This window comes from Betta splendens, chromosome 22, assembly GCF_900634795.4.
Source record: "Betta splendens chromosome 22, fBetSpl5.4, whole genome shotgun sequence".
Classification (NCBI taxonomy): Eukaryota; Metazoa; Chordata; class Actinopteri; order Anabantiformes; family Osphronemidae; genus Betta; species Betta splendens.
Genome location: NC_040900.2, coordinates 6159792 through 6176762, shown reverse-complemented (window position 1 = coordinate 6176762; position 16971 = coordinate 6159792). Strand labels below are relative to the sequence as shown.

At 40.5% G+C, this 16971-nt stretch overlaps 3 protein-coding genes across 6 annotated transcripts; all 3 read right to left on the bottom strand.

Moving 5' to 3' along the window:
* Positions 1-19: 19 nt before the first annotated feature.
* Positions 20-7101, bottom strand: LOC114849055 (transcription factor Sp3-like). 2 transcript variants are annotated; one of them, XM_029140083.3, is made up of 9 exons: positions 6399-7101; positions 6016-6113; positions 5185-5415; positions 4505-5104; positions 3891-4100; positions 3586-3790; positions 3312-3501; positions 2795-2991; positions 20-1843 (listed from the first exon to the last, which is right to left on the bottom strand). In XM_029140083.3, the coding sequence occupies exons 2-9, from the start codon at positions 6082-6084 to the stop codon at positions 1590-1592; spliced, it is 1956 nt and encodes a 651-aa protein (XP_028995916.1). In that variant the 5' UTR covers positions 6085-6113; positions 6399-7101; the 3' UTR covers positions 20-1589. The 2 variants fall into 2 exon arrangements, with proteins under 2 accessions (XP_028995916.1, XP_028995915.1); XM_029140082.3 differs by having other exon boundaries at positions 6439-7101.
* Positions 7102-7257: 156 nt separating this feature from the next.
* On the bottom strand, positions 7258-12425 carry ola1 (Obg-like ATPase 1). The gene is made up of 11 exons (XM_029140088.2): positions 12280-12425; positions 11856-11953; positions 11600-11743; positions 11129-11256; positions 10502-10677; positions 10308-10388; positions 10083-10180; positions 9833-9973; positions 9558-9654; positions 8816-8938; positions 7258-8671 (listed from the first exon to the last, which is right to left on the bottom strand). The coding sequence occupies exons 2-11, from the start codon at positions 11951-11953 to the stop codon at positions 8570-8572; spliced, it is 1188 nt and encodes a 395-aa protein (XP_028995921.1). The 5' UTR covers positions 12280-12425; the 3' UTR covers positions 7258-8569.
* Positions 12426-12862: 437 nt separating this feature from the next.
* On the bottom strand, positions 12863-16664 carry LOC114849062 (transformer-2 protein homolog alpha-like). 3 transcript variants are annotated; one of them, XM_029140100.3, is made up of 9 exons: positions 16480-16650; positions 15423-15697; positions 14914-15047; positions 14655-14814; positions 14280-14468; positions 14062-14177; positions 13798-13968; positions 13518-13588; positions 12863-13401 (listed from the first exon to the last, which is right to left on the bottom strand). In XM_029140100.3, exons 3-9 carry the CDS (start codon positions 15042-15044, stop codon positions 13391-13393), a joined length of 849 nt encoding a protein of 282 aa, XP_028995933.1. In that variant the 5' UTR covers positions 15045-15047; positions 15423-15697; positions 16480-16650; the 3' UTR covers positions 12863-13390. The 3 variants fall into 3 exon arrangements, with proteins under 3 accessions (XP_028995933.1, XP_028995931.1, XP_028995932.1); XM_029140098.3 differs by lacking the exon at positions 15423-15697 and having other exon boundaries at positions 16480-16664; XM_029140099.3 differs by having other exon boundaries at positions 14914-15697.
* Between the last annotated feature and the right edge of the window lie 307 nt (positions 16665-16971).

Here is a 16971-nt window from a genome sequence, read left to right as displayed (position 1 = left end):
TGTACATCGATTCTGTTACTGGAAGGTTTTAGGCTTTTATTGTGATCCATTTGAAAAAAGGTTTTACAAAAGGTAACATTCAATTTTTACACCAATTCTTTAAAAAAAATCACTTAAGGTTTTGATAAAACAAATTCAGTTAACTAAGTAATGGCTTCTATAAACAAGGTGAAAATAAGATAATATACATGTAAATGAATGCTACATAAGGACAAACTGAGGAAAAGATTACATTAATTAAAATAATAATAAAAAATGGCATGATTGTTTTCCTTTTGACTTGAGTGACATCTGGCCAGAATTACCAACAGAGCATTTATTGCAAAACTTACCCCACATCATCCGTTATCCGACTGGAATGTAAGATGACAAAGACGCCCGTGAGGCTTGTCCGTTTCTAGCTTCACATGGCAACACGGTTGCACGTTCTCCTTCTGCAGCCGTGTGCATCTGACAATTAAAAGCCCTGCTGGAATTCAGAGGTATCCGTTCTACACTTTAAAAACCCATGATCACCAGTGTGGCTTAGTTTAGACGACACCCAGTTTAGCAAAGATACATAGAAGAAAAAAAATGTGCATTTACATTTAAAAATATAGCGTGTATAGGAAGAAAAGTAAAGACGTGTTTTGACGTGGAAAAGCACAGTAGCGTGTGCTTGAGAGGACAGATGAGACATTCTGTTCAAACTGACCAGATGCTGGAAGAAGTTGCCCTTCAGAACTGCTCGCACCTCCTTTTACTCCTCCTGAGGTGAAAAGCTTCAGTCAACAGCATCGCTGCCACCTGCTTTCTCTAAACCATGACATCAGCATCACCATTGCAGCGGTCACAGGAGAGGTTCCACGTTTTGGGAAAAATGCTCAACTTTCGTGCTGATTATTACATAGTATCCTGTTTGTTTAATCAGTACAAAGCAAAAGGAAAGGTTTTGGCTTTGTGCAATTACACAGTTAAAATCATATGTTACCCAATCAGCAGCGCCAGCTTAGCCCCCTCTGGTTCCAGTCCTGATACTAGACGTCAAGCTGCAGCTAGCATTCATATTTTACAGGAGAACATTAACAAGCAAATTTCCCAAAATGTCAAACTGCCTGTTCGTGTTTTTAAGCGCCAGCTCGGTTAGTTTTGCCAGAGACAGACGCTAAATCATATTCCAGAGGCCGACTTCTTCCTCAGCGCCTTCTCACCATCATCATCCCCGTTTCACAAACATTTATATCCGTTACGGTTACATCATCTGCAAAGCTTAAAATAACACATGCACCTCCAGCATTTTATACAAGAGTATGATACAAAATAAGGCATTTCACTGTGTTGAGTATTCATGTTGTCTGAGTGTTAATGCATGTCTTCTTATTTGTGTGTATCGGTGTCTGTGTACATAGCAACCACATATTGATGTTTTTTGCCTGCCTATAAAAAGACTGCAAAAACCATAAAGTCATGATAACGCTTACTTAAAATATATATATTTGTCATATATATTTATGTATATATTCATATGTAAAAAAAAAGGAAGAGAAGAGCAAGAGAGGTCCATGTGACAGGCCAGTTTTCAAAAAGCCACCTCGCCCCGATAAACCTCCTCATTCCATGACCTCACCGGGTGCCACAGTGACCAGTTGCAAGGGGATCTCCTGATTGGCTACAAGATCATGGCCGGTGCCGGTCTGGAGGATGAGCGTGGTTCCGTCTGCGGTGATGACGGCGTCTGTGGTGGTGGGGGACGTGGAGGAGTTGACCCCGCCTTTCTTATTCTGGTGAGTCTTTATGTGCTTGGCCAGGTGGTCGCTCCGCATGAACCTCTTGGAGCACTCTGTGCACACGAACTTCTTTTCCCCTGTGACGTCGACACAAACGTAAGGTTAGACAGACAGGTAGACGTAAGCCATGAAACAAACAGCATAACTACAAACTTTAGCTTGTTATAATTAACTGTTATTCCCACTTGCATATCTTACACTTATTAGTTAATATTCAGCAGCGTTTCCCTCACAGAACGGCACCATCTGCATCCGCTGCCTACACCATTATTTACCTACGCTCTGCTCTGCCTGTGGGTCGCTCGTTTGCTGCTTTAAATGCTAAACAGTGTCTCAGATCATCAGTCACTAACTAACAGTAATGTTACGATGACAGAACAAAACAAGCTGCGGCTGGTGTGTTTCCAATGAAAGGTTGGCTCAACATAATGGTGAAATATGTAGCCGAAGAAACAGATGATTTCACTATTAAAGTCATAAGTTTATCTTGACACAACGTCTCACCTTAACTTCAGATTTATCTCTATATCACAACACCCCTTATTATCACACACTACTGGCAGCAGCAGACATGTAAAAGACCAAGCACACACAGAATGTGGTATGAAGTATGAAGAAAATGGGCCTTTCTGTAGTGATGATGAAAACTTGTTGTGTTGAGCATAATAATAAAGTCTGAACACACCCTTTCAACTCTCCCAGGACTGATGTAAATACATGAACCAATTAATAACTGGTCGAACATCTTCTGTCACAATAACCTCAGGCAAACCTATAGCTCAGACTTGCACAACGAGCACAAAGAATTCTGCCAATTGTTTCTAGTAGAACTGCTTCTGTTAACAATCCTATTTTTAGGGTGCCTGGTGACATCAACAGGCACAAAGCTGTTTAATGTTCCCACACCTGCCACAACATAAAAAGCTAAATGTCTATTAGCTCTACTGGTACGTCTACTTGCAAATCACTTGAAATGAACATGCTGGGAGGTGCTGGTGAGGTTTGTGGCTGTGTGAGGTTGGTCTCACCTGTGTGTGTCCTCCGGTGTCTCTGCAGCTCGTCGCTCCTCGTAAACCTCTTTCCACAGAACATCCAGTTGCAGACGAAGGGCCTCTCTCCGCTGTGCCAGCGCAGGTGAGCTCGGAGATGGGACGTCTTCCCATAAACCTTCCCACAGCCGGCAATGTGGCAGATATGTTGCTTCTTCTTCCCTACGCCTGAACCCCTGTGGGACAAAGTGAAAATAACAGACAATAATGAGTGGACCATAAATAACAGAAATGCTGGGGAAAAAACAAAACAAAAGGCTGTTTGAAAATACAAAGGAGTGATGCAGCCAATACATTTGCATTTCATATTTGAATAGATGCGTTTCCACGCCAACAAGGATTTGCATTGAAATGACAAGAGAACAGGATTTAAAACCAGTTTAGCTTAAACACAGACTGTGAAACTAGATGCAATGGATGGTTTAGAGTTTAACACAAACTGGTATAAATGAGCAATGTAGGTGCATGTGATGATGTTTAATGCTGCATCTCTCACCTTCCTCCAGACTCTTTGCAGTTGGGGCAGGTGCAGGCTACTCTGCGGAGCCTCTTGCCCTCGCCACCTTGTGCGTCCATGTCTTCTTCTCCCATTGGAACACGCAGGTTGTTCAAGTCACTTGGGTTTAGCGTGGAGTCTCCACTCAGCTGCCACTCTTCTGAGTCAGGTTCTTCCTTTATCTGGATATCTAAAAGAGGAAGAAGTAGTATTAAACATGAGAACTTAAAATGTTCACATAGTAAAAACATTTGTAAATGCACATGTCCCATACCAGTTGGACTGTTTGCATCCTCTCCCTGCGTGTACTGCACTCCGCTTTGTGTAACAGAACTGACTGTGACTGTCTGGAGGTTGGGTAGGCTGACTTGTCCTGATTGGGCCAGAGGGAGAGTCTGAACTGGGGCTAAAGTCAGCTGCTGGGCCTGCCCCTGCCCCTGGGGCAACTGGAGCCCCTGGAGTGACTGAACACCCTGAACCTACAAAAATATCAGATACACATTAGTACTGCAACACTGCACAATATACAACATGCTTTCAGCAGGCAATGTTCCTGATTTTTAGCTTGTATTATTTTACCTGGAAGGTCTGCCACTGGATCTGTCCGGTAGCTGTGACGGTTTGCGCCTGGATGAGGAAGGTTCCTGGGTTGACCAGCTGTACACTCTGTAAAGTCTGGCCTGCTGCAGTCAGGTCCTGACCCTGAGCCACCTGGGCTACCTGTGCCTGACTGTCCCCGGACAGTTGTAGTATTGGCTGTGAGATAGGGGTGGAGTTGGCAGATGAGACCTGCAGAAATACAGTTCAAAGCTAAATGAATCACAATCACCCAAAAGGCGAGAGAGTAGCATATGTTTAAACGTCATGTCATCTAAATGTCATATATAATAAAAAAAAGTGTTAAGGTCTTTACTGCATACTAGGAACATGCTTGACCTCCAGACACAAGAACCTTGATCACTGGAATTTGCTAAAATAGTATTGTATTTATAAGGTTTTCTTTCTAATTGGAATGACTGTACATGCATGCACATGCAAAACAATTATATGGGCAAGTAAGTAGCAACTGTGTCTTAAAACAAAAAAACTAAAAGTTGGATAGATCATTTATTTAGAACATTTTTTGGTTCAACATATTTTCATTTATCTGATTCAGTGAACTATATGCATAAAGTCATCAGAGGCATTCTGACCTGGATCTGCTGCAAGTGGTGGTGAGAGTTGAAGTTCTCTGATGAGGAGGGGTCAGACACGCCTGCGGAAACGGCAGTTGCTTGGGTCAGAACCCCGGTTCCATCTATGGTCTCAGGAAGCTGGGAAGAGTTGGACGAGGAAGTAGTGGTGGTTGGCACGTAGAGCTCTTGGTTGGCATTGCCATCACTCACTGTCACCAGCTGTTGTTTGCCACCATTATCCTGACTGTCCAGTGGCTGGCTGCTCATGATCAATTGACCTTCAGCTGTTACCCCTGTTGCAATAGGAACTGTCTGTGCTGCAGTGAGCCCCAGCGACTCCAGATCCACACTGTTTATTGGGACAAATGTTATGTTGCCGGGCAGCCCTACAGGTACTGTACTAGTGTATGCTGACCCAGTAGCTAGCGAGACCCCTTGAATTGACTGCACTTGTCCCGTCTGTGTCAGGAGGTCTGTGGATGCAGACGTGGCACAGCTGATGCCGATTGTGCCCTGGCTGCCATCTTGTAGGAGCTGGATCTGTCCAGTGCCATCATCCAACCCCTGCGTTGAGAATCCTGCAAGCGTCCCGTCTGCATTTTGGATTTGGGGGATAACCTGAGGAAAAGCAGTGGTTTACAGCATTACAGCAAATAAAACACACACGGTTTAATTATCATGTTTTGTCTCATTTTTACCTGATACTGAATGCCAGACACTCCATTGGCTGCAACCTCATTCCCAGATGCTGTAACATAAATGGGCTGGCTGGGAAGACTCCCAATAGGAAGCACATACTGCCCGTTGGACGTGACTGTTGCAGAGTTTGGAATGTGAACAACCCCCTGGTCCTCCTTCCCCGCTGAAACAGGAGTCAACACTCCCCATCGGTCTGAACCCGTCAGCTGAATGGCTGACATGTCTGTTGTCTGGGAGGGGGGGGGGGGATTAATATTCTGATTAACAAGAGCAGACGGCACTTTTACATGAAGACAGTGGGTAGTTTTAGCGTTAGCTAGAAGGCAACGGGAGCCAGCGAGGCTATTTTCTGAACATCAGATGTGTTTTCAAAAAAAAATGCTACTAAATCGAATCCAGAGTGAATCGTGTGCTAAGGGGATCATATAGGCTTGGCGATCAAACAGGAACGCGCCAGCATAGAGTGATGATAACTAAGGCTAAGAAATGGACGGTGTGGGGGAGGGGTGGCTATTGCAACACCACTGAACGCTGCTGTTTTGATTATGGACGATATCCCTGAAAGATTATCACACCCCTACAACATCCAAGCCCAAGGTACACCGGCTATCTTCCAGCGAGCCGACCCAAGTGACTGACTTCAGTGTCCTACCCACTATGGGCGGGTTTTACAGGGGTAAAGTGGGTGGCCGTTATTGAGGGGAACACAGGAAGTGTACGGCTTTCACCCCATGCCATCAAAATTTTAAAACGTGTGAACTTCATGCTCTCAAAAACACAACCTGCAATCGTAGGCGAGCGAGAAAGACGGGCTAGAAAATGTCGGATACCTGTGTTTCCGCTGCGCCGCCGGGTTGCAGAAACTCGCTTTGACTGCTGTCCACGTCCGCGGACGCCATTTCTCCTTGTTTCAGAGGCTGCTCTGGCGCTAGCAAGGAAAGAGGGGGAAACTCAGCAAAACTCTGTAATCTTCAACTCCTGCCTCCCAGAAAAGCCCGCAAAGCATCCCCACTCTCCAGTCCAAAAGGAGCTGACTGCGAAATTCAACTTTGCAGCTGAGATTCAGACGCGTTTTCGGGCCAGATTGACTGTTTACTTTATCAACTCCGTGGCTAGCCAGCTAGCTTAGCTGGCTAACCATATCTAGCTAGTTAGCAGCAGAGCAAAAGATAAAAAGACGCAGCTTGCTTCGCTGTAGGTTGCACAAACTCACCGATTAGTTGCACGCTTCGATGCGTTAAATGTTTACGTACCAGTCATAGCGTGAATGGTAGTAACCGAGAGGATTATCTGACCAACTAAACTCCGAACATGATTATTTTATCAAAGGCGGGCTAGTGTTGATCGGTGAATTCGGGTCGATTTTTTCTATTTTGATTGACGGTGCGGGAAACACAAAAAGGTGGGACTAACAAGCTTGACCGTCAAATTTGCGTCACAGTGCAGGAAGTCCCGCCCTTCTTGTCTAAACCTATTGGCTGAGCGCTGGGATCCACGAGACGTGGACGGCTTTACCAGACTGCCAATCATTTTTTGTAGGACGTGTGTTTCCTGTTTGTTGTTGAGAGAAAGAGAAAGAATGTAGTTGTTAAATTTGAACACATAATCGACAATCAGCAGTATTTACGTTGAAATTATACTTTATATGGTGGCTGCTTTACATAAAAATAAAGTCATATTTTCGACACATTGTTCGTATATTTTAATACATTTAATAGTTGTTCCCATTCGCCATGATTCGGTATTAGCCGTTCGACGAGAGCCCGTTTTAAAGTTTTGGGCGCCTGTGTGGTTTTAAACGGACTGTTGCCCTCCATTATTGCATAAACACTGCTGGTTGGCCCAGCATTTTGCCCGTGACGATACAGTTTAGCAAATTTAGCAGCTGTTAGTTGTTTGTGTAGTTATTATTTATAGTATAACAATATTTCCCATTGCGTTGCGCAAGTTTAATTTCCGATGTAATCTCTGCAATAACAAATAAACATTTTATATGTTTGTTTTTCCTTGCACGTGCCCTCTTTTAGTCTCTTGCCTCTGACATGACTAAAAATCAGAAATACACAAAGCAGTGACAGAGATCAGTTGCCTTTTATTGAGGTGCATATTGATGAGGCTGACAACTATTAGATACTTGCTCCATTAAAGTTTCTGCTGTGTAAACACAATTCTCTGCAACTTAATTATGATTCATAAACAATGCTAAGTTCTTATGTCCACAATTTGGCAGGATGTTGGCTGAGTGGATGACGGACACTTTACTCTGTGGAGGCAGTGAAGATGCATGTTAAAGCAGTGTTGCAGTCCAGATGATACAAAGTTCAATCCTATAGTTGTTGTTTTCTTATGAAGCATTGTGTTTTTTTATGAGCCCAAACATAAATCAATAAAAGCAGCTTGTACAACAACATTCTCTGTTCAGTCTGATCAGGCACTGTTAAGGATGCCTTCTTTGCCCTTAACACATAATAACGTCGTTCCTGTTCAGAATACAGCACAGTACTAGGCCTTGAGTGTTAGCACTTAGTGATGGCCTTCTCTTAAAAATAAAAACCCTGCTGGTCAAATGTTATACAAACGAGTCCATACATTTAAGTATTAGTCTGAAGTGTTATGACTGTGAAGTAAGTAAGGAGAAACTAAAAAAGTACCAATCATTTTTTCAAATTTTAAGCAAAGACAACCTTAGTGTGGCTATAGTTTACAAACCTAATCTAATATCTCATTATTGCTGTCTCCTAATTTTTTCTAAGACCCAAAATTTCAGAACATCTGCCATTAATAAAAACCAAATTAACAGACTCACCCGGATCTAAATCCCTGTCAGTTAATTCGCAGTCACCATGAAGGAAACCGTCTTACATTTGGGTTTAGTCAAAATAAACAAAACCATTCAGTTGCTTTCCTTTGAGAGCACTGTAGCTTATGCAATCAAAAGACATTTAGAAAAGTGCACAAGCACTGATCCACAGTGCAAGCTCACCAACTCCCTAGTCTTGTCTTAAAAGAATATACAGGTCAAAGTGATGTAGTTTCTTGAAAGCTTAAATTTTAAATTAAATTGAGTACAGTTTTTATTTCAGTTGCAGCTTTTGTTCAGAGTGAAATTTGGAATATAAGGCTTGGACTCTGTGAGCTAATTTAGAAAGGAAGCAATCAATCTTACACAGGAATGTGTTCTGTGTACAGAAATACAGAATGACAATAATGATAAAAAAATTCTGGTCCAGACCTGGAAGGTCACTTAAGTATCTCTGCCCAAACCAAGGATGCATGTTGTTCTTCTGAACTTAAGAAAGGAGGAGGAAAACCAGTGAGTGGTAGCTCTTAGGGTCTTGACTAAGCTGTATTCTGATTTTTCGTTCTGATGACAGTGCAGCCTCATTATTTCTTTTTGGGAGCATTAGGTGTGTTGAATTTGAAAAATATAATGTCCCCATCTTCGACGATATAGTTTCTGCCCTGTTGCCTGTATTTCCCAGCAGCCTGAGGAAAAGAGAATAAAACAAAAAAAGAAAGAGGACAGTTTGTATTCATTGACTTTTGGCTAAAAGTAAAAAAAAAAAAACATTAACAAGACTTCAACAACATACTTATACAAGCCTTTAATTTGACTGTACAAACACACACCTTGACGGCACTTTCACTGCCCTCTTCTTTAAAGTCACTGAACTTCATCACCTCAGCCATGATAAAGCCTTTCTCAAAGTCAGTGTGAATTTTTCCAGCAGCTTGAGGAGCCTTGGAACCTTTCTGTTAGAGGGAACAGGAGGAGCATAGAAACATCTTTATTAGTCCCACAAAGGGAAAATTGCATGACAAGCTCTGTAAATATGCGATGTTGCAACCTACATTAAATTGTAACCCATTTATTTAAATCACTGTTTTGTACTGTTTTATTCCTAGTTTCTTCTTGATTTTTGTAATGTTATTTTGTTTTACGAGTTTAGGACCATCTGGGGACAGACATTGCAAAATGTCTTGTGGAATGTGGTCATAGACTGTTGTTGCTCAATTGTCAGATTCAACATTAACATCAACAAGTTTGTGTTTTTTAAATTCAAAGGTTTGAGAAGGTTAGGAAAATACCAGTATAATTGCAAGATGCCAATTTGCCACCAAGAAAGCAAACTAATTATAACTTGATATACAGTACGCTGTTTTATTTCCATTTGTTGTGAACAAAATATTGGGTTTTAGCATAAGAGAGATCAGAAGATAAACTCATTTGATGAAATGTTAACCTTCATTTACAACAAAAAACATTAGCTAATTAGAAGCAGTGTCGAGTAATGCATTAATAAACAAGTACAATATACTTGTGTTATTTACTGCTCATTAACATTGTGAGCTTAAAAACACAGGAACTCACCCTGACAGTCCACGCTCGCACCTCATCTGGTCCCGCTGTGAAGAAGTACTCTAGCTGTAGCGCTGCATAGCCCGTCTTTATTATTTTGGTCAGAACACTTAGAAAACACAGTCAAGGTTTAAATCGATTATTTTTCAATGCATTCAATGAACCAGAGTTTATTTAGTTAGTGTCAACTCAAAGATCCTTTTGTTCTTTACCCACAAACTTATTATAACAGAGAAAGTATAATCAAAGCCTAATACTGCTGTTGGTCCTTTGACTTTATCTCTCACCTCTGTGTCTTCTGTTCTTCGCAATACTTGTCTCTCTCCTCCTCCTCCATATCCAGGAGTTTAGACTCCAGAGATCCACTCAGTGGGATAACCATAGCACCGGGATCATGAGCATCTACCCACTCCTTGATTTTAGCCAACCTGTGGTAAACAGACAGAACTTTCAGGATGCTACACAGCTTAATATACTGTATATGACTATATAAGATATAGACATTAAGACATTTAGGGTTATTGGTAGTGAACCTACCATTTGTTCTTCTTTCTGATGTAATCCTTCTCAGAGAGATTCACCAGGTAAATCATAGGCTTGGATGTCAGAAACAAGTATTTGTTCAAGACCTCAATCTGTGGAGAAAAGCAGTTGGGTCACAAGACTGAAAATACTGTTAAGCAAATTCCTAACCATCTTTAGAAATATATATTTGTCAATTTTTTATAGACAGATTAGACCTAAGAAACCAACACATCATACCTCCTTGTCATTCCATTCATGGTAGAATCGGATGTGTTTCTTCTCATCCACGATCCAGTTCTTCACCTTTAACATGATATCCTGAGGAAGGCAACAGGCAATAAGCAGGCAACTTTAATTACATTGTACGCATAGTAATTATCAGTTCACTTTAAGTGTAACAGGTGCTTAGGAAAGAAACAAGGTTCACTAACATATTCAGGTTTCAGTTTTTTGTCGCCTCCTCTGACTGCAGTTTTCTCCAGCTTGTCAATGACTGGAGCGATCATTTCCTCATCTTTTAGTCGCAGTTCCTCATGGATGATCTCTATGTCCCTCACTGGGTCAACGTTACCCTCCACATGGATAATGTCTTCATCATCAAATGCTCCTGAAACACATAATCATTGATAGCTTTTTACAAACACTTGCATATAAGACTATAAGTCTTTGTTATAACTATAAACTTAAGAAGCATTGTTAGTCTAATGATGTATATAACCTACGTTTTTAGGAATGAGAGCATACAAAAAATATCTAAAAAATAAAAATGTATAAAAATACAAAACATCACCTATAGTTTAATAACATAGATAATTTGTTCACTTCAACCATCTCATATTTGTTAATGGTTCTGACTGCTGTGTGTCACACTGTCAAATACAAAGCTGACATTGCATGTATGGTTATTATCTGACAGGCATCAGGCATTCAAACATAATTCATGTCTTCACCACAGGGCTGTTTCTCTCTATTAATGATTCTAACGTATCTTTCTGACACCTGTCCACCCAGTTGTTGCCAAGCAGCAGCTGCAGAGGGGAGCAATAACAACAACTTACGAGTCATGTGGAAAATGCCATCACAGGCACTGATGTGGGAGAGGAAAGCATTTCCAAGTCCTTGTCCTGAGTGAGCACCCTTCACCAGCCCAGCAATGTCCACAACATTTAGGAAAGCAGGTACCTTACTAAAACATACAGCAAACAGTGAAAAAGAACCATTAGCCAGATACACAACAGAACTACAATACGGTCTAAATTAATTATTCAAAAATATGTGACTTTTTTTATACCACTAAGTAACTTGCCTCCTCTAATAAGTTTCAAAACACAAACAAAAATTAAAGAGAAGCATCCGAACGTCTCTATCTGTTTAGAGTATGTGCCTTTTATTTTGTTAAAGTGTATTCCAATATGTTTAGTTTACTTTGTTTCATAGTTTTCTTCTGCATCCACTGCAAGCAGTTGTGTGTAATTAGTGAAGTTCTATATAAGCAAGAGAGCCGCAGTCAGTTGGATCCTAACACATACCTGGCTGGTTTGTGGTATTGACAGAGGAAATCAAAACGCTCATCAGGAACAGGTACCCTGCTCTCATTTGGATCAATTGTGCAGAAGGGAAAGTTCTCAGCGGCAGCTTGGCTTTTAGTCAGCACGTTGAAAAATGTGGACTTCCTGCAGCAAAGGTTTAAATGCAAAAGTCAGGGTTTGACTCGTGATCCCATGTCCACTCATTTGAAAAACAATCAAGCCTTGTAGAGCCATATAAATTAGAATGTGTTCATACCCAACATTAGGCAATCCCACAATCCCAATTTTCAGAGATGTTCCAAAACGTCCAATCAATGGTGGCTGCTTCGGGGCTTCTCCCTTTTTAGGGGGCATCTGAAAAATGTTACAGTAAGTATAACGCCTGTACACGAAGAGACTTCACACTGTTCATGTATAAGTTTTTTTCCAAAGTTCAATCTTATAAATAGCCATGTAGCTCAGTCTTGGTGAGCTAGCTCCGCTGAAAACGTGTAGCTGCAGCTCCAGTCATATGCTCATTCAAACACACCACGCTAACGTTAGCTAGCAGCTAACAGCAACCACTCCTAGCTATCACTTAGCAGTTATGCCTGTCTGCATGTACAGTCATGTCTGGATGAACTACTCGTTAAAAATCCCCCCGAACGCATTTTAGCATGGAGGAACTCCTCGTTTATTACCTTTACGTCTGTCCTTAGCCTACGAGCTACGTGGTAATCACTCTGATATCTGGTCACATCGGCCGCTCCAGTGGAAAGACAAGTTGAGGAGCATAGCGGAAGTGTTTTGACGCGAGACGCCTGTGATTGGTCGGTAAAGGGCTACGTCATAACTTATCTTTTAGGCGACACATTACGTTTGCGGTTTGTAAATTTCGTTTAACGAACGCCTAATCACGATGAAACGCTAGATGTCGCCACCCTCAAATTACTAAATCACCCTTTAGGGCATAATAAGACAGCAAACGTGATCAACAATAATTAAGCTAAATGCAGTTCCAAAACCAAAAAACAATAAGTACTTAAAGGGGCACAGTTACTAAAGAAGTTTGAGCATGAAACATTTAACATACCAGCATAACAATCTAGTCAAGAAAACCTAATAACATTGTCAGACTATATCAGTTTTCTAGGTACCAAATTTTATCTCTCTAAACATACAAAAAAACTATACATTTACATTACATACATTTAAAGATGTAGCTTTATACATAAACACTGCTGCTATTTGTGCCTGTGCAATAAAGTGATTCTACACAACAAATGACCCAAGTGACTTTTTATTGCATATATACAACCAGGAAACACTTTCAACAAGAAAAATGTAGCATTTAAAACATCAAGAAAAACAGGTTTGTCACCAGTTTTTGTTTCTGGCAAACACTATGATAAATTGATACAACATTCACAAAACTCCTTTAAAAAAATAATAAAAAAAGTTGAACCAATTTCTTCAATATCCACCTACAAGCAGACTTTTTAAACTTCTTCGTTTTTAGAAGCTTGGAAACCATCTCGCATTTTAGCAAGGAAGGAATAAGTCTGTATTCAATGCAAACCTAAAGCATTACCCATTTACACTTTATTCCAGTTGTCAGCTTACAGTTCAGGCAATACACTTATTCATCCCACAAATCTGGTGATGATTTTGATTCACCACTACAATATTAATTTGGGGAAATTTTGTTTAACTTTACACACACGATTCCAAAATGCCTATCACGGGAAAAAAGACCTGGTCAAAGCCGTACAAATAAACAATGACGCATCTAAAATCTGCCGTTGACATGTCTTAGTAGTGACCTGTGGGAGGGCAAAAAGAATATATATATATATATTAATTGCCAGACTTTAATTATAAAAAGCATAAAAACGTATTCTTCATGACAATTATAATTTAAATATTTGGTTTGACGTACGCGGTGAATAGGATCGCGATCTGGATCGAGAGCGGTACCCTCTACTGTAATAAGGAGAAGGAGATCTGCGTCTGTGAGGAGAGAAAACAAAACACATTACCCCCTTTTTTTTAAAAATGGCATTTAATTCTTATGTTTATCATAATTTTGTGTAAGTGAAGTTGTAGTGCTTTCAGTCACGACCTGTTTTTATCCATGTAATTTAAAACAATAATAGTTCTAAACCTGTCAATACAAAGAAACTGTCCTATTAACTACTACCAAAAAACAAACAACTCACCTGTATGATCTGTACTCTCGATCATATTCGCGGTCATATTCACGATCATAACCTCTTTCATAGCCTCTGTCATAATCTCTTGAGACACGCCGCGAAGACCCACCACCTCCTCCACCACCTCCTCCACCTCCTCCCCCTCCGCCACCTCCTCCACCTCCTCCTCCACCACCACTGTTAATACAGAATTCAGTTAAGTCATTACAGTGAAGAACATTTCTAAAAAATATTTGAAATAAACAAACAAACAAAAAAAAAACAACTTACTATGTAGGACGTCCCATGTAAATTCCAGGGGTTGGGGTATGAGCTCGTTTAGTGATAGAGAAATCCACACGAATCCTTCTGCCGTCCAACTCCATTCCATTAGCACGTTCCTTAGCCTAACCCAAAATAAAACATGTCAATGGACATTATGCCGAGTAAGATTAAAAATAAATACAATATTACAGCTCATTTGCTCTTTAATCAAGTCTTTTCCTCACCTCCTTGGCATCATCAGAGCTTTCAAAATAGACAAAGGCAAAGCCTCTTGAACGACGTGACTGCTGGTCATACACAATGTTGACATCAGCCAAAGGGCCATATTTAGAGAAGACCTCCCTCAGATCCCTCTCAGTGGTGTAAAGACTCAGTCCAAAAACACCCAGACAGGTGCTTGGATCAGGGTTGGCCTGTGGATGTAAAGAATGTAAATGAAGAATTGTCTAAGACCTTTCCTGGTCATATATAACCAAATAGCATGTTTAAAGTTTTATTAAGAGATGAAAATTGAAACTGCCGAGTAGCTGCTCACAAACCTACTGTCAGTAGGGTTCTCACAAAATAGAACTAAAATAGATGCTGCTGTGAATATATACCCTGTTGCCAATGTGTCTACGTCGATTTGACATGGGGGAACGACTATGGCTCCTGCGGCGGCGGTACTCCCAGCTGCGAGATCTGCTCCTAGAGTGGTGTCTGTGGGAGCGGGAACGAGAGCGGGAGTAGTGCCTTCTTGAGCTTCGATGAGAACGGGACCTGAAGACAGTCACGACAACAAAATTTTATAATGCACCATTCATACAAAACAATTTCAGAACATTTCTGCATGTTGGATTCACGTGTTATTTGGATTACCTGGATTTAGATCTAGATCGAGAACGAGATCTGGACCTAGAGTGCCGGGAGCCATCTTTGGAGCATGCTGGTGAACGACTGGCAGACTTTGCAGAGCCTCGAGGGGACGCACTCCTTGACCCTGGCCTCATGTCCTACACATTAGATAAGGAGATAAGAAATATGCTACATCTCCCAATAATAGGAAAAAAAGGGACAGGAGGCGACTGCGATTGTCCTCCAGATGCCCCTTTCAGAAGGAGTACACCAGATTTTGACCTTCAAAAAGGTTTGAGATTGATATTTAGGATATTGCTATTCATTTACACAAAGGTCACAGATTGCAACAAATATAGTAGATATTGTGTAATTTAGCTGATAATTAAAACTGCACAAACATAAACCTAAAAGTAATGGAAGGATTGACCAGTGATGTTTCTGATAGAGTGGGAAATAAACGGTGCATGCTTAAAAGAAAGAAACGAGATGAAATAGTATAACATAGCAGGCTGTTAGGAAATTACTCATACCCAGGTAAACTTCTGATCTTAACTTCATAACTTCTTCAACTTCATTACTTCAAAACAACCCTTGATTTCTTCTTTCTTCTGTTTGACATTATGACTTCTTTTTTCCTCCTCTTGCCCCATTTACCATCTGCCATTACAACACTAGTAGTGGGGATAGATCTTGAGTGCTTCTTTTCAGCATCCATTACATTAGCATGCATCAACACCATCAGCGTGAAACAATAACAACTTCACATCTGAAACGTCTTCCGCGTTTTTCTTTCTTCAACCTCAACCTTAACAAAGAACAAACAAGGGTGATAAGGCATGTTGGTTTCTGTTATAACCAAAAAGGTACAAAGAAAACAGCAGCAAAACTAGGAGAACAGATCAACAGTATACATGTTTGTATGTTGGTTTGCTATGATCCTTAGAGCTGCAACCACATTCAACTCACCGATTAGTCAAAAAAGAAAACCCAGAAAATACTTTATGTTTCGATTAATCTGAGATATGTTACTGGATCTTCGGTTACAGTAAATTTAACGCCCTGCAAATACGGTACTGAACACGCTTAGTTGCAGCTCTAAAGGTAGTCATTGTTCCTAAAATAACGTTACCACGTACTGTGACAAACCTGCACGTTATGAAAAGCCATCTACTGCCGATCATAGCTAATATTTGTATTTTGGCTGTTGTTGTAGATGGGATATTTCAACAAATAACCTTAACGCAAAACAACAATTGAGCGGTAAATTGAAGGCGCCACTTCAATGAAACAGCCACATTTAACCACTGCTGCGCCAAGTAGGCCCCATGTTTTAGCTAGCTCGTTTATCTGACCCACGATGAAAATCACTCACGTTATAGATACTAATCCCATTGGGTGCATTGGGGCAAACCAATACTTGAACATTGTATAAATATATATAAATTGCGTGATGCCAGATTTCAATTGCATTTCCATTTCTTGTCTTACAAACACCACAGAGGTTACAAGCTAAGCTAGCTAACCATAGCTAGCTTAGCTTAACGTGCTTTTTGTAAGCGACGGTATTTTCTTATAATAACCACTCACCTTCTCCCGGAAATCTTTCTCGTTGTCGCTCATGGCAAAGAAACCTAGACACCAGATGTATAACAAACACGCCGATTCAACGACAGGCGTAATTTAATTGCCTGCCAAATTCACTGCAAAGCAAAGCGTTTCGACGTTAATCTGAAGTAAAGACAAGCGGTTGCATCTTAAAAGGGCTGCTACCCCTTTCCGGCATTATCTTCACAATAAAAGCATCACAGAATTACTGGTGATGTACTTTAATCCATAAAATCTACGAATAAATGTGTGACGTGCAATTAACAGCAAATAATAAATGATGTAGGTTTTAAATAACAAACAAGAATAAGTAACAATGAAATTATATAACAGCTTTCACGTTTTGACGTTGGTTGGTTAGGCAAAATAAATCAATAAGAATATTTAAATCTATTTTATATTTCACAACTTTTTGAAATTTCAAACACTAATCAGTCATAAATAGATACACCTACACAACTGTCTAACATATTG

Excerpts from the sequence above, each read along its gene's own strand:
- LOC114849055 (XM_029140082.3), bottom strand. Across the intron at positions 3,791-3,890 it reads TCCAGTGGCAGACCTTCCAG|GTTCAGGGTGTTCAGTCACT; the intron begins GTAAAATAATAC and ends ATATTTTTGTAG. Across the intron at positions 3,502-3,585 it reads GGATGCAAACAGTCCAACTG|ATATCCAGATAAAGGAAGAA; the intron begins GTATGGGACATG and ends TTCCTCTTTTAG.
- ola1 (XM_029140088.2), bottom strand. The coding sequence starts at position 11,953 with ATGCCCCCTAAAAAGGGAGAAGCCCCGAAGCAGCCACCATTGATTGGA. Across the intron at positions 10,181-10,307 it reads ATGAATGGAATGACAAGGAG|ATTGAGGTCTTGAACAAATA; the intron begins GTATGATGTGTT and ends TTTTCTCCACAG. Across the intron at positions 8,672-8,815 it reads GCAGTGAAAGTGCCGTCAAG|GCTGCTGGGAAATACAGGCA; the intron begins GTGTGTGTTTGT and ends TCTTTTCCTCAG.
- LOC114849062 (XM_029140098.3), bottom strand. The coding sequence starts at position 16,512 with ATGAGCGACAACGAGAAAGATTTCCGGGAGAAG. Across the intron at positions 13,969-14,061 it reads TACATGGGACGTCCTACATA|TGGTGGTGGAGGAGGAGGTG; the intron begins GTAAGTTGTTTT and ends CTGTATTAACAG. Across the intron at positions 13,589-13,797 it reads CGAGAGTACAGATCATACAG|ACGCAGATCTCCTTCTCCTT; the intron begins GTGAGTTGTTTG and ends CTCTCCTCACAG.